Genomic DNA, 26,111 nt, shown 5'->3' with positions numbered 1-26,111 from the left:
ACACGTCTCCCTAAATATCGTGACGCCTCGTCGTGACCTCACCCGTCTCCATTGCGGGACTAACACCATCCACACCCCCCCCCCCGGTCGGTTCGGTGTCTCCGCCACATGGCGCCGCCATTTTGTGCTCCACCGTCCGCACCTCGTCACGCGCCCTTCGTTATGCCCTTCGTTCCCGCCTGTAGGCTTTACCCCATGCGCTGCATTTCACCCCTCAGTGTCTGCATATTTGCGTCCATCTTGTCATTTGACTCGCGTGCATTTGTATCCAGGTTGTTTTTCATATTGCGCGCATTCGTTTCCATCTTGAGGTTTATTCCTGCCAGCATTGCGAACAACTGGCCCATTTCGAATGAACTCAGCGCAGCCGATCCGCCATTATCGGTCGCGGAAACGGCCAGGATCGGGGAGGGATTTTGAAGGAGGGGGGAGTGTCATACACCGCGGCCCCCGCCGCTGCACCCATTACGGATTCTGGGTTTGGTTGTGGGGGATAGTCGACCTGCATAATGGTGTCCTGCACGGTGGTTCCATCCTGGGTCATCGATTCCACTAATTCTAAATCTATTCCCTCCTGCTACTACTCGCCTTGAGCTGCCATTTTGCGTATTGGGAATAAATTTGAAACGCTCGTAATTTAGTGGGAACGGAGGGTCGCTTTGCGCGCCCTTTTTCTCCACACGAAATTCACGGGAATTGGACCGAGGGGTTTCAATTCCGCTCCCGGACACCAGTGTTGTGGTTTCCCACCGGCGCGTTGCCACAAGCGCGACCCTCGATGGAGCGGTGGTCGCCTCAGCTCGATCGCCCGGAATGTCAGATCGCCGGCCCGGAAAAGTCCGGGTTGACGGGTCCTGGTTATTTTGGACCGAAATACGCCAATGGGGAGATCACGTGGGCTAGGGTTAATTGCCAACTTCAACTTACCTAAGTACCCACGTGATCCAGCTTCCGGGGTACTTCACCCTAGGCGGAACTCACACGGAAGCGAGCCGCTTAAGCGAGCCCATTCCGTGTGCGTAGCCGAGCGGTGGTATCGCCGAATTCCGCCGACCCCATTATCTTGTGACCTTGGCAATGGCCAACTAATCCCTCACACGCACAACATGCTCAGCCAATGAAGGTCAATCATGCTCGTCAATCTTCACAGAGCTCTCGTCAATCTCCTCAGAGCTCCCGTCGATCTCCTCAGAGCTCCGTCTCCTTCACAGAGCTCTCGTCAATCTTCACAGAGCTCTCTCTCTCCTTCACAGAGCTCCCGTCGATCTCCTCAGAGCTCCGTCTCCTTCACAGAGCTCTCGTCAATCTCCTCAGAGCTCCCGTCGATCTCCTCAGAGCTCTGTCTCCTTCACAGAGCTCTTGTCAATCTTATCAGAGTTCTCTCTCCTTCGCAGAGCTCCTGTCGATCTCTTCAGAGCTCTGTCTCCTTCACAGATGGATGCCCTTCCACGCATCCGCCCCCCTCCCCCGCACACTACTCCCACCTGCCAAATTGAGCGGAAAACCCTGCTACCGGCCAGGCGGAGGAGCGAATCCAGGCGAGGGCGATGCGGTGCGGTCGCCGGCGACCCCGTGGCCTGGCGTTGGTGCAACCCCGAACAAAAGGGAAATCCAACCATTATGACAAACCGCAGCGCAGGAACATTTAAATACCCGTTCGACTAGGGGAAAGGGCTATCTATAAAACACGTACTTACCGAGATAACTGATCTCTGGGGAACCTGAATGGTGTTCTGTGAATTTCCTTAACTGCAACAATATATAAATATATATATATATATATATATATATATATATATATATATATATATATATATATATATATATATATATATATATATATATATATATATATGTATGTTGTTGTTGTTCGTCTTTCGGCTCCTCCCGTTAGGGGTTGCCACAGCGGATCATCCGTTATGATCCGCATACTGATTTGGCATAGGTTTTACGCCGGATGACCTTCCTGACGTAACCCTGGTCACATCTTGCAACACAGGTATCAGGATTGGGTTTCGCCATGATTCCGGGCTGCTCTACACCCCCACAAAGCACGGCCCAGTGCAGAGCTCCCGTCCTCAAGCGATCCTCCAACCCAAGCCTCCGAGAAGCCGGATTACAGGCGCACGCCACTACGCCCAGTGTATTTATTGATAGATACATATATATATATATATATATATATATATATATATATATATATATATATAAATATATATATATATAAATATATATATATATATATATATATATATATATATATATATATATGTATTATTGATATCCACGAGTTGGTGTGTGCAGTAACCATTTCAGAGTTAACTTTTTTCCCATGCTCGACTCTTGTGTCCCCATAAATTGGTGAATATAAGCCATACTATAATTTTGCGACCTCTCACGTTAACTTCCGGTTCAAGGATTTTTACACTAGTTGAGTGAACTCGTCACTGCCAGATGCTTCATCTAACTCATTAAATCCAAGTTTTCCAAACCAGATTGTTTGTATTTTTTCTGTTATATCTTCGGCCACGTGTTGCTGTCATATCCCATCAAAAACCCAATCCTTGTGAAATTATGTAGAATGCGAGAGGCCTTTTGTGCAAGCGCTGTGTGTGTGTGTGTGTGTTTTCAGTGACTCGGTTCGACTCACCAGACACTTTTAACCTGCCGTTCCTTGTGCTCAACTGTAATTCAAATACTCTTGTATGCCACGAGCCTCGACCATGTGCACAAATTTTTTTCTTTCAGTGTTCACATGAGAGTGGCAATTGCAAAGAGGTTAACCACAAATGTTGTATTCCTAAATTAAAATTTGACTCACAAATACAGGAATACGAGAAATATCAGTGGATGAGAGGTCCCGGGTTCATACAATTTGCTGTTAATACAACGATCTAACAGAGGCAGTGGTCACAACACATACTGACGCTTCTCCTCTCACCAACAGATGCAAAATTACCTCCACCACCAAAAGTGGAAGTTTATGTTTTCACTCCTTTTTGTCTGCAGTCTGCAGGATATCTCAAAAAATGTGGACGGATTCGAAATCAACTTGCTGGACACGTTGGGTGAAGTGATACAATTTTGGTGAAGATCCAAATCGGGATCTAGTTCCGAAATTTTTTCATGTGATTATTCACCATTCAGAGATGGGCCAAAAAAAGACAGAGGGCAAAATGTCTCAAAACATTGTGGACAGATGCGGACAAATCTTGATGGACAGGTTGGGTGTGTGACAAGGACGAATTGACCCCATTTTGATGAGGCTCCGGATCTGACGGTTATTTAAATTTAATGGTGATTCTTCACCATTGAGAGATGGGGCTAAAAACGACATATGGCTTCATATTTCAATGTTATTCACTCGATATGTTCAACTGAATCAGGCAATGCGTGCGCTCCACCGAGTGCCCTCATTTATCTTGTGGCCCCGGAACCAAACAAAAAATGTTTTTTTTTTATCATGGCACTCAAAGCCCCACACACAACTCCCACCACTCCCCACCGACTTCTCCCAACCACGATTTTATCATAAATATCATCACATTAAAAACTTACTCTGTGCATCGGAAAGCCATAGATATGATCGCCACATCGACGTAAAGAAGCACGAAGGTTTGAGAAGAAATGAGCATGTCTATGAACCCTTGAGCCTTTCATGGGCCGATGACATCAAGAGTTTTGTGGTATGGGCTGCAACATATTAACTTTTGATCAGAAAGTATCGAGCTGTTCAGAAAATTCTCCAAATCTTTTGTTGTGCAGAACTACACCCCTTTTTAACAGGTACATTTCCAAGTATTTTCAGCTGCTTTAAAAAGCTGGTGAGTCGTTTCATGGTACAATCCTTATTTGGCAGGCATACCATACATCCAGGCAACCCGATGACTGCTGTCAATGGATTTTGGTGGATGCATGCCAAGAATCTAAGGCAGATAAAGTCATTTCAAAAGTCACATGTTGTCTGTGTTAATTCGTACCTTCTTGTGCTGTGTTTGTCAAATTTGTTTTGTGTATTGATCACGGCCTATTTTAGCCGGCCACTGTAAAATTCGGTGTCCCTTTTGTCTCCATATTCCTCGTTTTGCTTCTTTCTTTCCAAATATTTTACTTCAACCTCAAAAGTATCCTATTCATTCTGCTCACTTCAAGGATTTACAAGGAATTAAGGCACAGTAGGAGGCCATTTGGCCCATCATGCCTGCACCACACCAATACCACATTTAATCAATCCATCGATACCCCTTTCCTTCGTGTGCAGACTTTTGGCTGCTGCACTGGTCCTCACTTCATTGACCTCGGAAGGATGACAGGCCGAGTCAACCCCCTGGTGTCAATTTATCGGCCAACAGGGCTTGAACTCAGGACCCTGGGATCCCAAGCCACCACTCCAACACGAAGCAAACACCAGGTAATTGTTGAAAAACTTCTTCAAAAGAAAAAAATAAGAAAATAATTCCACTCCATTGAAATTTCATTCCACTTGAATTTCCTTCTGCCTGTCCTTTTTCTTCTCCATTCTTTCCCCACATTTTCTCAACCACTTCAAACTCTTCATTGAATAAAAATGCTTCACTTGCCTTGTTTTCCATGAAGAATACCCCACCTTCACCATCATCTGTTCCTCTTCTTAAGAATATCTTTGTCCAATTTGGGAATTGGAATCAACATTCCTCCACTTCATGTTCCCTCTTTCTGCATCCCTCCTCACCCTATCCTCTCAATGTTTCTCTCCACACCCACCACCTCAATGTTTCCCCTGAACCTGACCAACTCAAACCTTGTACATTACACCAACCGCATCAAAGCCTTCCTCAAACCTTTCCCATTTTTGTTTCCATCCTCTAACATTGTCAACTGAAACTTGGTATGTGGCTACGTTATGTTACATCACCAGTTCGAGTATCAGGGGAGTTGATCAATTTTTCAGAGTTATGCCCTTTTTGGGCTTCGGAAATATCACATCAGTCGGACACATGTATTGCAAAGCAATTCTCACTCTTGTTGTAATGGTGTTTGGTCCATAACCAGGTTGTGGAAAGAGGTGTATCTTGACCTGGACATGGATATTAGGTGGGTCTTCTTTTGATTGATGTTGATGAATCAGTCTTTTCCCCAGTTACTAACATTCTCAAGATTCCATTTTGGATTGACGCTGGCTTGAAGGTGGAATGAAGCAGGCAGGCAGCAAGGATAAGTTCTGTATCGGGTTGAGTCATCATCAGCATACATGGCTATCTGAGATGAAATGTTGCGTGGCACATCATGCATGTGAAGCAGAAGCATCGAAGATCCGAACACAGACCTGGGCAACACGTGCATGAATGATATGGATTGCAGAAGGTTGACCCCCATGGCACACAAAAAATTGGTGATCTGTGAGAATTCTGAGATTATTGCACACAGATGCCCAGGAATACCATGTGACTGCAGCTTGTGAATGAGACCCTTGTGACAACCTATCAAAAGCCTTGGAGATGTCAAGGGCGACAAGTCTGGCCTCACCACACTAGTCCAGGCCCTGGTTCAAGTGTTCAGTTATGAGGAAAAGAACATCACCAGTCGAACGGAAATGATGGAATCCATCCTGAGCATCAGTTCAGTGATTGTGGTCTTCCAGGAAAGTGATAACCTGCTTGTTGATGTAGCATTCAAAGCATTGTGCTCATTATGGGAAGAAGGCTGAATAGCTGACATTTGGATGGATCAGATTTCTCCCCAGAGCCTTTAAAGGCTGGTGCAACCTAAGCCAACTTCCAGAAAGATGACAACAACTTTGATTGGCATAGGTTGTACAGGTTTGACAGAATAGGAGACAAGTCTGGCAAACATGTCTTCAGGACAATTGCGGGTATACGATCTGGTCCAGTGGCTTTGAAAATGTCCAGCCCTTGGATGATTTTTCCAACTACCTGGGGAGTGATAATAATGGACATAACAATAATAACTAGAACTGCCACTTTATAACTGCTGGCAGTGATGACCGGGTACCCACACATCCGCCTTTGATACAACATGGGACTTTCTGCAGATGACAGTTACAAAGTTTCGCTTTGATCGGGTAAGTGGTTCCAGAGAAAACAATATTTAATATTGTTCTTGAATCAAACATGGCTGCCAAACCATGTGACCTATCAATTAGAAATTAACAAACTTATATTCCCTACTCGTGGGCAATACGTTAGTGAAGTTTCCCCTTGATCTGATGAGCAGTTCTGGAGAAGATGATGTTTGAAGGTTTACGGTAAATTGAAGATGGCCGCCAAACCGTATGACCGATCAATAAGAAATTAACAAACTCGAGAAAGGACCTCATGGGGAATGTGTGTGTAAAGTTTCGCCTCAATCTGTTCAGCCATTCTGGAGAAGAAGATGTTTGAAGGTTTACGGTAAATTCAAGATTGCCGCCAAACCGTATGACCGATCAATAAGAAATTAACAAACTTGATAAAGGACCTCATGAGTAATGTGTGTGTAAAGTTTCGCCTCAATCTGTTTGGCCGTTCTGGAGAAGATTTTTTTTTTAAATTCCCAAAACAAGATGGCTGCCGAACCAAGTGACCTATGACGTCATAATATATATTTTCTACGGTGAATTGTTGTGCAGATGAGGCTCAAGAAATTTCAGATTTTTCCGATGCAGCATTGTACCTAACGAATTTTGACCGGCACACCTCTTGACCGATGACCTCACGAAAAATCACCCGTTCCCATTGAGGAGCTTATTCAAATATATGAAGCGAAAACATTTTTACCCTACAAATTTTCAGAGATACAGAGGTCAAAAGTTTTTCGTTTTTTTCAAGATGGCGCCCATACCACGTGACCTATGACGTCACAATTACCACTTAACTTTGCTATCAAAAAAGATACATACTATGGTGAAAATTTCATGTCGATCAGACTTACCATTCCTGAGAAAATGATTTTTAAAGCGAAAGAACCCGCAAAATTGCCGGCGGAAAAATATATGTAATAAAAAATAAGGAAATAAACAGAAGAAAAACAATAGGGTTCCCTGTCAGAATGACAGGGTACCCTAATAAGTCACAAGGGTGGGACAAGTCGTTAACGATTGATTTTGGTCATCAAGTGTGGAGTTTGCAGCGAAATGCAGCACCACTGGAGTTTAAATTGGCCAATGAAGTACGATGCAAAACCGCCTCTTGGTTTCCCGAATTTCCATTTTGTGTAATCTCTGAGAAATTGTTTTTGGATCACCAGACGTGGTAAAGAAAGGGTGTATTAAGGTGTGTGTTCACGAAAGGGTGATTCATCTTTGGCACGTGTTCAAGAAAGGCAAATGTACACTTGTGTTGAAGAAAGTGTTCAAGATTTGTATTTTTTAATTTACCTCCACCACTTAAGGTGGACGGATGTTATGTTTTCAAATTAGTTTGTCTGTCTGTCTGAATGTCTGTGAACAGAAAACCTCAAAAAATTATCAAAGGATTCAGACGAAATTCAGTCGACAGGTTTGGTGTTTGATGCGGAAAAATTGTTGAGATTTGGTGAAGATCCAGATCTGGATACGAGAATTTCCAAAGTGATTCTTCACCATTGAGAGATGGGGACAAAACCGATCCATAGCACGATATTTCATAGCATAGCACGAAGCAAAAATACTCCATTTCTCCACATGAATTTACGGAATTATGTTTGACCTCACTGTGACCTTGACCTTTGAGCGATTTTGACCAAAATCTAAACAGCGCTAGCCATTCACCTCCTGAATCAAGTGGTGCAATTTGACATTGGAAGCTTCTTCCGTTCTCGAGTTATCGTGCCTACAAACAAGCACACAAACACACACACACACACACACACACACACACACACACACACACACACACACACACACACACACACACACACACACACACACACACACACACACACACACACACAGAACGGAAGTCATCAATATACTTACGAAATCTAAAGCAGTCATAGACTGGTACTTACGAAATCGTCAACGTGACCTCTGACCTTGTCGAATAAAAGCTCTCTCTAGAGAAGGTAGAGAGGCAAACCATAAGTTTCTACGATGATTCTGTACCAAACCATCAAAAATCGAATGTTTGACCTCACTGTGACCTTGACCTTTGACCGATTTTGAGAAAAATCGAATCAGCACTAGCCATCACCCTCCTGAATCACGTGGTGTAATTTGACATTGGTGGCTTCTTCCGTTCTCGAGTTATCGTGCCTACAAACAAACACACAATCAGGTGATGGAAGTCATCAATATACTTACAAAATCCTTAGATTTCGTAAGTAACAAGCAGTCATAGACTGGTACTTACGAAATCGTAAACTTGACCTCTGACCTTGTCTAATAAAAGCTGTCTCGAGAGAAGGTAGCGACGCAAACCAGAAGTTTCTACGATGATTCTGTACCAAACCATCAAAAATCGAATGTTTGACCTCACTGTGACCTTGACCTTTGACCGATTTTGAGCAAAATCTAATCAGCGCAAGCCATCACCCTCCTGAATCACGTGGTGTAATTTGACATTGGTAGCTTCTTCCCTTCGAGTTATCGTGCCTACAAACAAACACACAAACACACACAAACAGAGGACGGAAGTCATCAATATACTTCTTCGAAATCTTTAGATTTCGTAAGTAAAAATCCTCAAGTAATATAACCTTCATTTTGCGTGCAGAGAAAGACAGCTTGAGAAGAAAAGGAACACATTCCGCATCATGTGAAATTGGCACAGGTTCGGTGCAGCGCGCTCAATGGACACAAAATGGTTTCCAAATGAAAGTTGTCGCGACTCCTCGTGTATCGGGACTCTTGGAAACACCAACCCAACCCCCACTTGCGTAACACTCCGTAACATTTGGATAAACAACCCGAACAGCCAACACTCTCCCCACCCACCGCAACTCTCAAGTGCTATGCCCAAGAAAGAAAACACTTCTTCCTTTGAAATCTTTTGAAAATGTATTGAAATGCTTCTCCCTTGTTTCTCTGGCATCAGCACCCAACGTGGTCTTCTTTTTCTTCTTCTTCAGCACAGGCACATTTTGTAAACCTGTCTCATGGAAATGCTGCTTCTGTCATCCCTCCTATGGTTGCTCCAGATCGACCTTTTTCCATGCCTTGAACAAAAATTCCACCCACCCATCCCACGATGTTCATCTCAGAAAGTTAAATGTGGGAATCTTGGGAAGTTGTTTGCAAAGTTGTGTGCACACAACAAACAAATCCTGTTCACATTATTTTGCAGTCAAACCCCTCCGTGTCAGTGCTCTTCCAAACATCGACTACCAGCCCACGTCCTTCCACGTGTCCCACTCTTCAGCATCCCTACACTTCCCATCTCCTCGTTCTGCATCCCCGTCACGCCATCCTCTCCAAGCTCCCAACCAACTCACCCCCTCTCATCTCACCTCTCCACTCTTCCTGCTCCTCTCAGTTTAGCTCTCATCTGACCCCATCCCACATTCAACCAATCCTGCTCCATTCAACCCACAACTTCTCAGCCTAAGCCAACTCAAAGCCTTCTATCCTGTCCCTCAAACATCTGAGGCCTCCGCTCCATCTGTCAGATCTCCCAATCCAAGCTGCAAGTTACAGCCCAGACATGAAATGTTCAACAGATCCTTTCTCCCCATAGGATGTCCCTCACACTGTCCATGCCTATACGAGTGGTAAACAAACTACTTTCTACATGTGGATAATTAAAATGTGGTTAACCATAGAACATTTTGGAATTTAATGTGAATCAGAACAAAAAAAAAATGGAAAGACTCATGGAAAGCAAATTCAACTGAGGGTAATCTCAGTTCCTTCCATAAAGCTCAGAACAAATGTGTGTCGGCGGTCGGGAGAGCAAGAAAACAACTGATTCAAATCTCAAGTCTGAACTCTCAAACTTCTCTCCCTCCTCCAAATCCTGGTCGCATCCACCAAGTGTTTCTGGTGGATGTGCCCCCTCCATCCCCACCCGAACATCAAATGCTCCTCAGCTGACACTGCACGTGAAAAGGATGAATGTCGAAACCCCGTGTTTCCTTCTAAATCTTGTGTCCCAAACCCATCACTTTATGGACTCACCTTACCCAATCACACCCATTGCTTATTGTACCTACCTCACCCAGCTATCACTGGACTCCGTGTCCTTTTCTCTTGACAAGGTGGAGAGCTTGCCATCAAACCTCCACTCAGATTCTGCAAAAGGTGCAGATGGCATCAGCCCAAGTGTCCTCAAAACCTGCTCTGCTGCTCTTACTCAACCTCTCTCTCGGTTCCATTCACCCTCTCATTTGCTCAAGGTCATATGCCATCTGCTTGCAAATCAGCAAACATTACCGCTCTGCATCAAAAAGGTGATGAAATCCATCAGCAATGTTATGGAATCCATCATCGCTTCAGACATTAAATCCTTCCTCTTCTCCAATCATCAATTTGGTTTCAGACCAGGTTACTCCACCCTGGATACACTGCTTCTGCTCTCCCAACAATGGATGGAGATCCTCAATGATAGACATGAAATCAGAGGCATATCCTGAGACATGTGAAATGCTTTCAGTATGGTCCAGCACCCTGCCCTGCTCACCAAACTCTCTTCCTGTGGTATTGAAGGCAATCTCCACTCAAGGCTCGCAGACTTACTCTCCTGTCGCAGCCAACGTGTGGCCCGAAATGGAGTTTTCTCATCCCCTCTTCCTGTCCAAGCTAGAGTTTCTCAATGGAGCATTCTGCGCCCTGTTCTTTTTCTGGCTTTCATCAATGATCTGTCGGACTCGATAAATATCCTCTTTATCTCTCTGCTGATGACTCCACACTCTGCCGTACCATCTGTCATCCCTCAGTCCGGCAAGCAGCAGCTTCTTCACTCTCTACAGATCTGCATAAAATCACAAGCTGGTCAAACACGTGGAACATGTCTTTCAATCCTGACAAATGTCTCAATCACCATGTCTCTCTGCAAGGATCATCTGAACCCACCCCCACCAATCCACTTGAAGAAGCCTTTTCATTCAAGTTTCTGTGTCTCACCAACTGCCACGATCTTTTCTGGGAAATCCACATTGCCAAACTGGCCTCCAAAGCCAGTCGCTGACTGGGCACCTCCGTTGTGCAAAGTCATTCCCAGACCCACCTGAGCTCCTGACCACATGCAAAGCTTTGGTCCTCAGCCTGATGGAGTATTGTTCTCCCCAATGGGCTGGTGTTCCCACCTCTCACCTTTCTCAGTTTCATGCTGTGTAAGCCAAGTCATTGAGGATCATTGGTCTCTCGCATAGTGAGGCTGAGTCTTTGGGCCTCTCACTCACTCTCCCACCGGAGGCAGGTCGGTGATATTGTTACGGTGCCGGGACGTCGGCCTTGAGCACGACCCGAGATGGAGCCGCAAGTGGGCTCGACCGAACCGATCGCCCGGAATTCAGATCATCGCCCGGAATTCAGATCATCGCCCTGGATAAGTTTGAGGTCGACGGATCCTTGTTTTGGATCGAAATCCGCCAATGGGTAGACCACATGGTGTAGGGTCGATTGCCAACTTCAATTTACCCAAGTACCCACGTGGTCCGACTAACAGGGAATTTCACCCTCGACGGAACTCGTACGGAAACGAGCCGCTTAGGCCTAAGTCACATTTGCCACGGCGGCCGTGGGGTCTCCAAAATCTACGGCCACGAGCAATTATACGGCGGCCACATTATTTCCACGGTCACACAATGCAGCAGTCACATATGTTTTTATTTTTCGGGGAGCCGCACGGCGTATTTACAAATTGTGGAGACCGAAAATGTGGGGGTGCCGTACGGTCTTTGATTTGATGTCGCACGGTGACCTTAGGACGTTCCTGTGGCGGCCATAGAATTTTCAAGGCAGACGCAAGGTGCCCGCAAGGCGACCGCAGAGGGGCCCTCAAGCGAACGTGCGCCAGACGGATGGTAACGAGTGGGTTCTTTTTTTTAACCAGTTCTTTTGTTTTGGCATGTCGAATTGCTACGGCGAACGTAGAAATGAAAAAAGTTATAACTCCACGCTATAATTCCACGGCGACCCCTACGGCCTGTAAAATATAGCCATACGGCGTAGAGCCACCCTGAGGCCACCTCAGAAACTCTGCGGCCGCCGCACGTTTCTGTGAATTCAGAGGGCGTACGGCCGCCGTAGAGCAAATGTGACTTGGGCCTTTGTGAGCCCATTCCCATTGCGATGCCGAGCGGTTTAATCACTGAGAACCATCGGTCCGAATGTCCCCTAACGGCGCACAACAGCCTTGCTAATCTTCCCCAGCACGCGACATGCTAAGTCAATGAGAGAAGGAACACGGACAAGCTGAAAACATTTAACAATTAGGGTTTATTTATAATAATAATGGAGAACTAGGGAACACAGAAGAGCAGAGCTATACCGAATAAAAGAAATGCAATACAATTATATGCAGCACACAAAGCACTTAACAGTTTTCTACTTGTGAGACGGGCCCACGGACACACACACGCACACACCCAAGAAATGGTGGCTGTTGTCTTTAATAAGGACTTCAGCTCGGAGGGAGAGATGAACTGAAGCCCAGGACCTACCTTGGACCTTTCCACCTAGTGTGGTCTTCGAGCTGTTCGGACCGGGCACCGGCGAGGGCGAGCTGGTTTCAACCACTGTGAGCCGCGATCCTTTCCGAGCTCCGGCGGATCCCCTCGCGCTCCGGAACACGTGCTGGTGAGACGAGGCACCGACCCCTCCCGAAGAACCACCGACCAAGATGAGGCCAAGGAGTCGCACCAAGCCGGGAGCCAACCAGAGACCACAAAGAGCTCCACGAACCAATAAGAGCAAGCCGAACTAGACCACGAAGCATTGTAAAAACGGAACCAGCACCAGAACAACCCACCAGAACAACCCCAGCTGAACAACCACCACGAGCAAAGCAGAGGGCATGACTCATTCACCCTCGTGCTTCGCCCCCCCCCCTGCAACCACGGGTGGGGGGGGGTGTTTACCTTGTTTCCTGCCGGACCCGCCCCAACCATCATTCCTGTTTACGCTGTTCAACCTCGGTACGTAAGGGTTCTTCTTCTTCGTTGTTGTTTTGATTGAACCCTAACTATTAAAATGAATCACAGCGCATTTACATAGCTTTACCCATTAAACAATGGAAGGCGAGCTATCTGCAGAACACGTACTTACCGAGATAACTGAGCAAAATGATCTGAATGTTGAGTGCAAAAGATTTCCAAATTAGTAACAGTATTTCTGTCTTCTATTGTCTCCTCTCTGGTCTCACCCCTGTTGTTCTGTGATATGCTACACCGCCCCCCCCCCCCCAATATATTTCCGCAGAGTGCTCAAGGTGTCCGCCAGCAACCCCCTTCTGCTAAAACGACCAAAATAACTAATCACTTCCCAATCAAGCCTTCCCTCTTTCATTCAACTTTTTTCTGCCTTTGGAACAAACTCCCACACTCCCTTCAATCCCACTCCTCCCTCCAGGTCTTCAAAAGAGCAGTTCACCATCACCTCCAATTTCCCCCCATCCAAAACCACGATTTTTTCCACCCCGTTAATCCAACCTAAACCCACCTCCTTCACTCATATTCCCTGCTTTCCTTCCCGAAAGTTCTGTCGTGCAAGGTTCTGAAAGTCCCTGTGGTGTCCATCTTGATTACCCCATGTTCGCCACACCATCCCTCTCCCTTCCAAAGCTCTCCAAATGACTCTGTTCCCCACCGTTTTGTCCTTCCCTCTCCTACCCCTCTCGTCTCCTGCTTGTCTCCACCGTGTTCTGCATTGTGTGTTCGCTCTCAAACGACCGACAATGCAAACAAAAAAATAACAAGCATTCACCGTGGATCGAGAATCTCAACGTTTTCAACACAAAATTGTTCCAAAAGAGATTCCTTAGGTGAGAAGAAAAAAAACATTCATGGTTGAACATCAAGGTATTTCTTGACATGCTCAGGTGTATAAAATAGTAACATACCAGACTCAGGTGTTAATCCATCATCCTGATCGTGGAGGTTGCAGACATCACTGAAATTGTTTTCCCGGAAACCAGGAATATTTTCCAGCTGCACATTTTGGAATCCAATAAACTTTTTGCAGAAACTGGAAAGTTCTCGAACAACATTCTCCAAGTTGATGAATAGACTTCCCAACAGAGAAGAGCCTGCAAGCTGGACAACCTGCGGCTTGAAAAAAGATTCCACAAATTTACAGAAGTCGGCATACATTGCAAATTTAAATTTCTCTTTGGCGAGAGAGAGGAGCTCTGTTCGCAATGCATCAGAGTCTGTACAAACTCGAAGAACCTTCCGATTCTCAATTCCAAGTTCATTGATCACTGCTTGGGCTGTTTCTGCTCTCACACCTTGTGATTGGAGCCATTCCAAGAAGTTGTCCATTTCACCGACGATCTGCCAGGGACACAATGCTTATGTTAACAAAGGAAAGGTTATACATGTTATTGGATTCGCTATATATGCAAGATATCCCTTATTGTCAGGTTTTCCGTGTGTGTGTGTGTGTGTGTGTGTGTGTGTGTGTGTGTGTGTGTGTGTGTGTGTGTGTGTGTGTGTGTGTGTTTTTGCAACGCGAGGCTCCACAGCACGAACCAGCAAACCGATTTCGATGAAACTTTGCCAACATATGCAATATGTGTTAGGAATGTGCGCGTTTGAATTTCAACGACCCGTTGCTGTGCAGCGGCCGAAAAACCGCGTACAGTATTTTTCAATACTTCTCCTTCAGTTTTGAATGTAGAGAAGCGAGACTTCGGAATTAAACACGCAGAGATATTTGGAAAATTTTACTTTAGAGCCGATTTTTGATTGAGGTTTTATTTTTCAAATGGTAGTCCTTCAAAAATCGGGTGTCCATTCACCATCATTTTTTATGAGGAGCTTAGGAAAGTGGGCGGAGCTTAGGGAAAGTGGACGTGGTTGATGAAAAGTAGGAGTGGCGTAGGAAAGTGGGAGTGGTGTAGGAAAGTGGGCATGGCTTATGAACAATATTGTGTGGATCAGGAGGTGTGGTCAAACAAGAGCATTGAGAGAAGTTTATGGGGTTTTCCATCGTGTGTGTGTGTGTGTGCGTGCGTGCGTGCGTGCGTGCGTGCGTGCGTCTGCAACGCGCGAGACTCCACAGCACAAACCAGCAAACCGATTATTTTTCAAATGGTAGTCCTTCAAAAATAGGGTGTCTATTTGCCGACATTTTTTATGAGGAGTGCCAGTTCGCAAAATACGCAATAGGAAAAAATCTTGCCAGGCAGAGGAACAATTGTATGTGAACCAATACATCTTGGCAATGAATCTTCGTCGGTGGATCGGTCAGAATGAAAAGCATCGTATCCAGCGCTTCAATCCGAGCGAATCCCTCATCGCCTACTGGCTTGTTTTACTGTCAAGATGGACTTGACGTAGACACACTTGCCCCCCCCCCCCGAGTTGTCCAGCTTGGGTTTGAATCCCGACACGGCAAAACAACTGTTTCCGTGGTGTTTCACAGAGAGAGAAAGGGATAAATGTGTGCCCTCCTTCAGATGAACGTTCAACTGGGCATCTCTCACAGCATGAGTTGGTGGGCATTAAAGATCCCATTGAATCTTTCTCGAAGAGTAGGCGAGCTATCACTGGCATACTGGCCAAATTCAAATTTTTTCTTGAAAATACGTGGGCACTACATCAGTGGCACAGCCACACTCACAGCAATGATACAACCAGCAGCCAAAACAAAAAAATGAAAGTGCTGCCCCACGACTCTGACCCTCATTATCGTTTAATTAATAAGCATATAATCAATGTCCAAAGACAAAAAAGGAAATGCATCAACAGCAACACCATGGCTGCACAAAACAAGGACAAAACAAGAAGAAAAGCCATGGGAGGGAATAACCTGTCATTCTTTTTCTTCTTTCTCATTTCCTTTTCATGGACACACAGCAGGATTAAATACAAAACCTGCCAAAAGGGCAGAGGAGCTCCTCGTGAGCAAACAGCAATCCATATCTGGTGCCAACTGCATCTTCGGAAGTTATCCTGCAGGTCGTTTACCTTTCCGAGGAGGTTGGTGGCAGTATTTGTACTCCAGCCACCACAAAACACACTGTAGTGTGGTGTTGTGGTGGTGCTGAAGTGTCGCTCACCAGACGAGTCTCCTCAAGGTTAATCTGAGGCATCCCTTCGGTTGGGTGTCTGGAATATCCTATCCTTAAGTGATGGGGATGGGCCAGGCATTTGCCAGGGGGAAAGGCAGATGGAGACCCCTGAAGTACAAGTTGAAAGTGGACGCAGAGATGCACTATGGCACATGCTTCCAATGAATGAATTAATGAGTTTCCTTTCATACAGTGTGCGCTCTGCTACTTCGAATCTGCTACTGTCCACAACCAGGGGCGGCACGAGATGAAATGATGCCCCACACAAGAATAGTCTTCGGAGTCCCCTCTCATTTTGTTCAACATGTGAACACCTCATGAGGTGGTATGGGGCGGTGAGGGCAGGCAGTGGTGAGGCGACGGTGAGGGCAGGCAGTGGTGAGGCGACGGTGAGGACAGGCAGTGGTGAGGCGACGGTGAGGACAGGCAGTGGTGAGGCGACGGTGAGGGCAGGCAGTGGTGAGGCGACGGTGAGGGCAGGCAGTGGTGAGGCGACGGTGAGGGCAGGCAGTGGTGAGGCGACGGTGAGGACAGGCAGTGGTGAGGCGACGGTGAGGACATGGCAGTGGTGAGGCGACGGTGAGGGCAGGCAGTGGTGAGGCGACGGTGAGGGCAGGCAGTGGTGAGGCGACGGTGAGGGCAGGCAGTGGTGAGGCGACGGTGAGGGCAGGCAGTGGTGAGGCGACGGTGAGGGCAGGCAGTGGTGAGGCGACGGTGAGGGGAGGCAGTGGTGAGCCGACGGTGAGGGCAGGCAGTGGTGAAGCGACGGTGAGGGCAGGCAGTGGTGAGGCGACGGTGAGGGCAGGCAGTGGTGAGGCGACGGTGAGGGCAGGCAGTGGTGAGGCGACGGTGAGGGCAGGCAGTGGTGAGGCGACGGTGAGGGCAGGCAGTGGTGAGGCGACGGTGAGGGCAGGCAGTGGTGAGGCGACGGTGAGGGCAGGCAGTGGTGAGGCGACGGTGAGGGCAGGCAGTGGTGAGGCGACGGTGAGGGCAGGCAGTGGTGAGGCGACGGTGAGGGCAGGCAGTGGTGAGGCGACGGTGAGGGCAGGCAGTGGTGAGGCGACGGTGAGGGCAGGCAGTGGTGAGGCGACGGTGAGGGCAGGCAGTGGTGAGGCGACGGTGAGGGCAGGCAGTGGTGAGGGGACGGTGAGGGCAGGCAGTGGTGAGGCGACGATGAGGGCAGGCAGTGGTGAGGAGACGGTGAGGGCAGGCAGTGGTGAGGCGACGGTGAGGGCAGGCAGTGGTGAGGCGACGGTGAGGGCAGGCAGTGGTGAGGCGACGGTGAGGGCAGGCAGTGGTGAGGCGACGGTGAGGGCAGGCAGTGGTGAGGCGACGGTGAGGGCTGGCAGTGGTGAGGCGACGGTGAGGGCTGGCATTGGTGAGGCGACGGTGAGGGCAGGCAGTGGTGAGGCGACGGTGAGGGCAAACAGTGGTGAGGCGACGGTGAGGGCAGGCAGTGGTGACACGAGGGTGAGGTCAGGCAGTGGTGAGGAAACGGTAAACACACCTGGAGGGCTCTGTACCACCTTCTGAAACCCACGTGTGGAGAGAAGAACCAACAAACATCATGAATTTACACTTTCCGAGAAGATAAATATCAAGGTTCAACAAGTTCGACACAGTCATCTCACAAGCGAGATTTGGACATGGATGGGAGATGTATAGGTTCCTGGTGGGAGGTGGGAGGGGTGGCACGGCCAGCCTGATTGGGGTCAGGGCGGTGGGGGCCAGCCTGATTGGGGGCAGGGCGGTGGGGCCCAGCCTGATTGGGGGCAGGGCGGTGGGGCCCAGCCTGATTGGGGGCAGGGCGGTGGGGGCCAGCCCGATTGGGGGCAGCTGCGGCGGGGCCAGCCTGATTGGGTCAGAGCGGCGGGGGCAGCCTTATTTGGGGCAGGGAGGTGGGGCCAGCCTGATTGAGGGCATGGTGGCGGGGGCAGGGCGGCGGGACCAGCCCGATTGGGGGCAGGGCGGTGGGGGCCAGCTCGATCAGGGGCAGGGCGACGGGGGCCAGTCAGATTGGGGGCAGGGCGGCAGGGCCAGCCTGAATGAGGGCAGGGTGGTGGGGCCAGGCTGAATGGGGCAGGGTGGCGGGGCCAGGCTGAATGGGGCAGGGAGGTGGGGGCAGGGCGGCGGGACCAGCCCGATTGGGGGCAGGGTGGCGGGGCCAGCCCGATTGGGGGGCAGGGCGGCGGGGGCCAGCCTGATTGGGGGCAGGGCGGTGGGGGCCAGCTCAATCAGGGGCAGGGCGGCGGGGCCAGTCAGATTGGGGGCAGGGGGGCAGGGCCAGCCTGAATGAGGGCAGGGTGGCGGGGCCAGGCTGAATGGGGCAGGGTGGCGGGGGCCAGCCTAAATGAGGGCAGGGTGGCGGGGGCCAGGCTGAATGGGGCAGGGCGGCGGGGCCAGCCCGATTGGGGGCAGGGCGGTGGGGGCCAGCTCGATCATGGGCAGGGCGGCGGGGGCCAGTCAGATTGGGGGCAAGGCGGCGGGGCCAGCCTGAATGGGGGGCAGGGCGGTAGGGGTTAGCCAAATTGGGGACAGGACGGCGGGGGCCAGCCCGATGGAATGTCGGTGGAAGGTTAACGAGGAATGTTACATTTTCGACCCACACGATATTTTTGAGTTTATTGATTATTAATCAGGGTTTTCATCTCCATTCAGATTATGAACGTTAAAAATCCCACAGAACAGGTAAAGTCGGTAATCGAACCTCGTTCCCTCGTTACACCTCGTTTAGAGATCAAATTGGATATTCAAGTCAATTTTAAAATGTTTCAGGTAGTTTTGTTGTTAAAAGGAAGAATGAGGTGAAATCATCGATGGAGGAAGTTTAGTGATGATTTGATAATAAACAAAACGAGTGAAAAACACCTCATTAAATTAACAAACACCTCAACAAACATTCAATAAAAACTCCTTTAACTTTCCTTCATCGACGTCGTCAAGAAACATAAACTTATTTTATATTTAAATTCCCGTTTTTATTGTTAAATAAGAATTCCCAAAATACCTCTTCCCATCAGTCCCGTCCCGACCACGAGGATCTCGGTTCGAGGTTTCCAGGAACATCAACCCGGAAGTTCTTCACCGTTGCTCCGTTCTTCTTCTTCCTCCTCATGCTCACTTTTGTCCTTCTCATCGTTGATCTCCCCCATTGTTGTTCACCGCTCAACGCCCATTTGGTTTCATTTGAACAATTGAAGCCACAGATCGGCCATTTTACCACTCCATTCAATATTCATGGTGCACGGGTGATCCCTCTTTCTAATTACCTTTCGTTCCGTTTCTGTTCAATCATTGATTAACACGAAGGTCGCAGGTACACAAACTCCCTTTCACGTCCATTAAGTCGGTATAACTTACTTGATTCGACGTTGTGGATCTTACCTGTGGGATTCCGTTCTGGATTACCTTTCGGGTGATTACCGGACGTGACGTCACCTGTAATCAATGACCTGAAAATATTCAGAATGCTCATCGCCCGTAAAAAAGTGAAGCCGCTGTGAGCTCGAGGTCACGTGGCCGTCGCCATCTTGGTCAGCACGACTTGACTGACTCGTTTCGTGGATGGAACTCGTTTTGAACACGTCACAGATTGAAAAATTCAAAGAAATGTTAAAACATCATTTTTGCGGCAATAAACTGATCAAATTGTTTCAGGAGCCTTAGGGAAGGACGTTTTAGAGGTATTTTTATTTATTGATTAACAGGAATAATGTAGTTTTGTTCTGAATTATCACTGTGGTGTCACAGGTTTTAATTTGTTATGAAACTGAAGAAGAAGATGATTATTAATGTGTATTATTAGGGTACCCAGTCTCATGGACGGGAACCGATTGTTTTTCTTCTGTTTATTTCTTATTTTTTCTTATTTACTCTTTTTCTTTTTCTGCTGACAATTTTCGGGTTCTTTCGTTTTGAAAATCACTTTCTCAGGAACGTGAAGTCCGATCGACACAAAATTTTCGCCATGGTATGTATGTATCTTTTTTGATTGCAAACGCAATTGTTAATTGTGACGTCATAGGTTACGTGTTACGGGTGCCATCTTGAAATAACCGATAAACTTTGGACCTCTGTATCTCTGAAACCGTGCAATGAAAATTTTTTCAGTTCATACATTTTAATGAACTCCGCATGGGATACAAGGGTCATTTTTGTGACGTCTTCAGTGAAGCGGTGTCCCGGTGATAATTCGTCAAGTAGAACGCTGCATAGGAATAATCTTAAATTTCTTCAGCCTCATCGACACAATTCACTGAAGAAAAATATATATTATGATGTCATAGGTGCTTTGGTCCAGCAGCCATCTTGTTTTAAATTTTTTTTTTTAATCTTCTCCGGAACGACTGGACAGATTGAGGCGAAGCTTTCCACACACATTCCACATGACGTCCTTTTCAAGTTTGTTAATTTCTAATTGATAGGTCACATGGTTTAGTGGCCACACTGAATTCCCCTCAAACCTTCAAACATCTTCTTCTCCAGAAGGGCTCAACAGATCAAGGGGAAACTTAACAAACGTATTGCACACTTGTCCTGAATATAATTTTGTTAATTTCTAATTGATAGGTCACATGGTTTGGCAGCCTTGTTGGATTCAAGAATTATATTTCATAATGTTTTCTCTGGAACCACATAACCTCTCGAAGCGAAACTTCACAACTATAATCTCCCCATGCCTGCATATATGTTTAAAATTACGACGTCACATGTCGCATGGTTTGGCGGCCATCTTCGATAGAAAAACGCACCTTGTCAGATAAACACGAACTTCACACACGTATTCCACTACAGGTTTGGAAGCAGGATATAAATTGATGTCATCGATCGCATGGTTCGTCAGCCATCTTAGATTGAAAATTAATAAAATTAAAAAATCTTCTTCTCCAGAACGGCTGGAGAGAGATTGAGGAAAAAATTCACACACTTTCCCCAAGACATCCTTTCACAAGTTTGTTAATTTATAATTGATAGGTCACATGGTTTAGCGGCCATATTGAATTTACCCGAAAACCTCGAAAGATCTTCTCCAGAACGGCTGATCAGATCAAGGGGAAACTTCACATACATATTGCCCACGAGTAGTAAATATAAGTTTGTTAATTTCTAATTGATAGGTCACATGGTTTGGCAACCATGCTGGATTCAAGAATTATATTAAACAATGTTTTCTCTGGAACCACATAACCTATCGAAGCAAAACTTGGCAAATATAATCTACCCTCATGCCTGCAAGACGGTAAAAATTATGATGTCACAAGTCACAAGGTTTGGAGGCATCTTGGATCGAAAAACGCATCTTGTCCGATCAACACGAAACTTAACAAGCATAATCCACTTCACCATTAGATGGAGAATTTAAATTGATGTTGTAATAGGGCACATGGTTTGGCAGCCATATTGGATTGAAAATTAATAACTTTAAAAGTCTTCTTCTCTGAAACAGCTGAACAGATCGAGGCAAAATTCCACAAGTATGACCGCCTCTCCATGACGAACAAAAAGTTATCCCCCCTTTTGATGTACAAGTCGTTTGGCAGCCATATTGGATTGAAGGGAAAATATGAATAAATGTTTACTCTGGAACTGCTACATCAATAAATGCGAAACTTCAGAGAGATGATGCAGCTGACATGCGGAATGAAGTGTTTAAATTTCAAATCAATTGGCGCAATGTTTTGGCAGCCATGTTGGATTGAAGGATAAATATTAACTAATGTTTAGTCTGGAACTGCAGCTTCAATATATGCGCAACTTCACAATTATAATCCAGCCGACATGTGAAACGTCGGTTTAAAATGTCAACCCGGTCGGCCACGCGGTTTGGCAGCCAGAAATATTTAATTATTTGAATCTGAGAACTTTTAGATTTTTGTTGTTTTTCCAGAAGGCTCACTTGGCTGCACCTGAAAGCATTTGAGGGTACAGGAATAGCAATTCAATTGATACTGCCAATGTCCCCAGGAAAAAGGGCCGACTCCATACGTAATAATTAGATTGAACACTTTGTGCTACCCGGTTCGTAACTCGTCAGTCCCACGCTGTATTGAAGCAGGGCTGCATTTGTATCACTCTTAAATAATGTTTTCTCTAAAACCACTTATCCTGTCGAAGGGAAATTTTGCGACGATCATTTCAGTCTCACGTTGTATCAAAGGCGGACGTCTGGGTACCCGGTCATCACTGCCAGCAATTATAAAGTGGCAGTTCTAGTTTATATTTGAAGTTGCTGTTTCAATCGAGTGAGTTAAAGCCGATAAACTGGAGATGGCTTCTTTCTTCTACTGAAATTTAATGCACTCGATTACTTCAATCGACCATGGACAAGGTCCTAAAACTGGAGAAGATGGATGTGGACCCGAACACATGCGCAGTGGAGATGCAATGACATCATTGGTGCTGCACCTTCTCAAACTATCTAACACTCATCGAGTTTCTTCATCTGGATAGGCTGAACACCGTTTTAAATGATGTCTCACCTGTGGTCGATGAACAGACGACGCTGCCATCGACGTGCTCCGGGCGCTCGACATGAAGCCGAGGAACGAGATATATGCAAGACACCTTCTCGCCACATGCAAGCAGGAGGCTGGTGAGATGCGAGACCAATACATACAACCTCTGAGAAGGTCACACGAAAATTGTAACTTCCAGGGTGTCTGTCGAGCAGAATGGAGATGATGGTACCTGAGAGGTATTTCGACATGGACTGCAGTCTGCATGCATATGACAGCACCTGCTGGAAAATCTAATACTGGACCTTCAAACAGCTTTAGACCAAGTCCGTGCTATCGATGTGGCCCAGAAACAATCCGAGTCCAACGGTCCACGTGTTTTCTTCATAAATTCTGCAACCATGGGAACATGAGAGGCTGCAGGAGAGCCTCTTGAAACGAGGGAAGAGGAAAATTCACCGGAGGAACCAAATACTTCGACCTCTCCAACCACTTCTGCAGCTTCCACGGTTGCCAAGTGTTTCCATAGTGGGTGGAGGAGGTATCCACGAGGCAGATGTCCTGCCAGGTATGCCACCTGCAACAACTGTCAAAAGAAGGGACATTATGATTGAGTATGACGGTCTGCCGCGAAGGTAAAGAAATCAATGTCACCAGCAGGTTTGCTATGAATGTTCGCTTTCCATCAACCATTCTTTTTTTCCCAACTTCAGTGCAACTCACTCCTCTCACCCCTCACTCTCAAAGCAACCATCCCACTCTTCTCCCTCCAAGCCTCCCACTCACCTCTCTCAAAAACTCCCCCCTCACCTTTCTCCCACCATTCATCCCCCTCACTCATCCTTCCCAAAGTTGCCCCCCCTCCCATCCATAAAGCTGCCTCCTTCCACTGCCCTCTCACCTCCATCTCTTCACTCCACCTCCTCAAATCCTCAACTGCCTTCTTCTCCCTCTCTTGTCCCCCCTCTCCCCCAGCCTCACAGAGCCTTTTCTCCTCCTCATTCGGCCCCCTCCCCTCGCTATTCTGCAATACCCCACACTCTTTAAACAACACTCCTTACCTCCCCGCTTGTCCCTTGTACTACCCTCCCCCCTTGTCCTACCCTCCCCCTCCCCCCCCCCCCCCCGCACCCAAATCCTCCTCCCCTACCTCTTCATTAAAAGTATGGACCTCAAATATCCGGGGCCTTCGCTCAAACCTTTCAGATCTTTCCATACAGGTTGCCACTGACAAATCAGACATAATGTGCCTAACAGAAACTTTCCTCCCCCAAGACGTGTCTGACTCCCAAGTATCTCTCCCTGGTTACTCCTTCCTCCGGTTTGACAGACCTGATCCTCGCCCTGGTGGAGGAGTTGCTCTCTTCATCAAAGACTCTATTCCTCACTCTCCATGCACTGCCCTCACTCCCCCACACCCCCAGGAATACCTCTGGCTACGGCTTCCCCTCCACTCCCACCTCATGTTTATATGTGTACTGTACCATCCACCTAACAGTGATGACTCCATCTACACCTCACTATCTGAAAACATGGACCAAGTTCTATCTTCTCATCCAAACTCTCTCTTCCTCAGATGTGGCAACTTTCAATTGTCATCATGCCAGTTGGCTTGGTGTGGGTACCTCTCTCACCTGTAATGCCACCTCAGCAAAAGCTTTCTGCAACTCATTGGGACTGACTCAATCGGTCAACTTCCCGACCCGGATCTCAACCAATGGTACTCCATCTCTTCTGGATCTGATTTTGACAAATTTCCCTGACAATATCTGCTGCTCTTCCTTTGCTCCAATCGGTTCTTCTGACCACGTCCTTGTCAAGGTGGACATCTCTCTGGCTATTCTCAGAGAACCACCTCACCGCCGTCGAGTCTGGCATTTCACTCAAGCCGACTGGCAGGGTCTCCAAGCAGCCATCAAACTTATAAACTGGTCTCCTATCTCTACTTTCTCCAACATCAACTCTTCCTGGGAATTCTTTCAAAGAAACTTGCTCTCCCTCATGCACAGATTTATCCCCTCTCATGTTCAGTTATCCTACCCTTCCTCCCGCCCTTGGTTCACTGAAGCTTGTGGTGAGGCAGTTGTCCTGAAACAACTTGCCTTTGCCTCATGGAAAGCAAACCCAACTGAGGGTAATCTCAATTCCTTCCATAAAGCTCGGAACAAGTGTGTATCTACCCTCAGGAGAGCCAGAAAACAACATCTTTCTCATCTCAAGTCTAAACTCTCAAACCTCTCTCCCTCCTCAAAATCCTGGTGGCGTCTAATCAAATCTGTTTCTGTTGTATGTTCCCCCTCCATCCTCTCCCTTACCTCAAAAGGCAGCACTGCTGATACCGCACATTAAAAAGCTGAATGCCTAAACTCGTTGTTTGCAGCTAAATATTGTGTCCAAAACCCATCACTTTCTCTACCCACCTTACCCAGTCGCATCCAGCTGTCCCTGGACTCTGTGTCCTTTTCTCCTGACAAGGTGGAGAGCTTGCTGTCAAACCTCGACTCAGATTCTGCAACCGGTCCAGACGGCATCAGCCCACGTGTCCTCAAAGCCTGCTCTTCTGCTCTTGCTCACCCTCTCTTTGTTCTCGTCACCCTCTCATTTGCTCAACGCCATCTGCCATCTGCTTGGAAATCAGCAAACATCACAGCCCTGCATAAAAAAGGTGCAAAAACAGATCCCTGCAACTACAGACCAATCAGCCTTCTCCCAATCATCAGCAAGGTAATGGAATTCATCATCACTTCAGTCATCAAATCCTTCCTCTTCTCCAATGGCTTCATTTCTGGTCATCAATTTGGTTTCAGACCAGGTCACCCTACCCTGGATATGCTGCTTCTGCTCTCCCAACAATGGATGGAAGCCCTCAATGCCAGACAGGAAATCCGAGCCGTATCCCTGGATATATCACGTGCTTTTGACACAGTCTGGCACCCTGCCCTGCTCACCAAACTCTCTTCTTATGGTATCCAAGGCCATCTCCACTCATGGCTCGCAGAATTCCTCTCCTGTCGCAGTCAATGTGTGGCCCTAAATGGAGTTCTTTCATCCCCTCTTCCTGTCCAGGCTGGAGTTCCTCAAGGTAGCATTCTGGGCCCTGTTCTTTTTCTGGTTTTCATCAATGATCTCTCCGACTCTCTGGAAAATCCTCTATATCTCTTTGCGGATGAATCCACCCTCTGCCGTACCATCGGTCATCCCTCAGACCGGCAAGCAGCAGCTTCTTCCCTCACTGCTGATCTGGATAAAATAACAAACTGGTCCAACACGTGGAACATGTCTTTCAGTCCGGACAAATCTCACACTCTCACTATGTCTCTTCGAACGGACCGTTTAGAACCCCCCCCCCCCCATCCACTTTCTAAACAATCCTCTGGAAGAAGTCCTATTTTTCAAGCTTCTGGGTCTCACGATCTGCCATGACCTTTCCTGGGAAAGCCACATTTCAAACCTCGCCTCCAAAGCCAGTCGCCGACTGGGAATCCTCCGTCGTGCAAGGTCCTTCCTCGGTCCACCTGAGCTCCTGAAC

General features: G+C 47.3%; 3 protein-coding genes across 5 annotated transcripts in view; all 3 read right to left on the bottom strand.

Annotated features, from left to right (window-relative positions):
* The window catches only part of LOC147021016 (uncharacterized), a 118,967-nt gene extending 99,760 nt beyond the window's left edge, over window positions 1-19,207 (bottom strand). The window contains exon 1 of the mRNA XM_085893585.1: window positions 19,135-19,207. The gene's annotated coding sequence lies outside the window, so the exon portion shown is untranslated. The remainder of the gene's footprint in view (window positions 1-19,134) is intronic.
* Window positions 1-19,579, bottom strand: part of LOC147021015 (uncharacterized) — a 28,462-nt gene extending 8,883 nt beyond the window's left edge. The window contains exons 1-3 of one of the 2 annotated variants that reach the window (XM_085893574.1): window positions 19,135-19,579; window positions 14,340-14,385; window positions 13,953-14,160 (exon numbers count right to left, since the gene is read on the bottom strand). In XM_085893574.1, coding sequence (XP_085749700.1) covers window positions 13,953-14,160; window positions 14,340-14,385; window positions 19,135-19,193 — 313 coding nt within the window. In that variant the 5' untranslated portion in view covers window positions 19,194-19,579. Of the gene's footprint in view, window positions 1-13,952; window positions 14,386-19,134 lie in introns of both variants that reach the window. The other variant, XM_085893573.1, reaches the window with a different exon arrangement.
* The window catches only part of LOC147021012 (uncharacterized), a 420,342-nt gene that overhangs the window by 170,169 nt on the left and 224,062 nt on the right, over window positions 1-26,111 (bottom strand). The gene's annotated exons all lie outside the window — the stretch shown is intronic.

Source organism: Eptatretus burgeri, chromosome 8 (assembly GCF_056783735.1).
Source record: "Eptatretus burgeri isolate ZD-2024b chromosome 8, Ebu_testis_v1, whole genome shotgun sequence".
NCBI classification, from domain to species: Eukaryota; Metazoa; Chordata; class Myxini; order Myxiniformes; family Myxinidae; genus Eptatretus; species Eptatretus burgeri.
The sequence above is the reverse complement of the archived record's forward strand: the minus strand, read 5'-3'. Positions and strand labels throughout refer to the sequence as shown.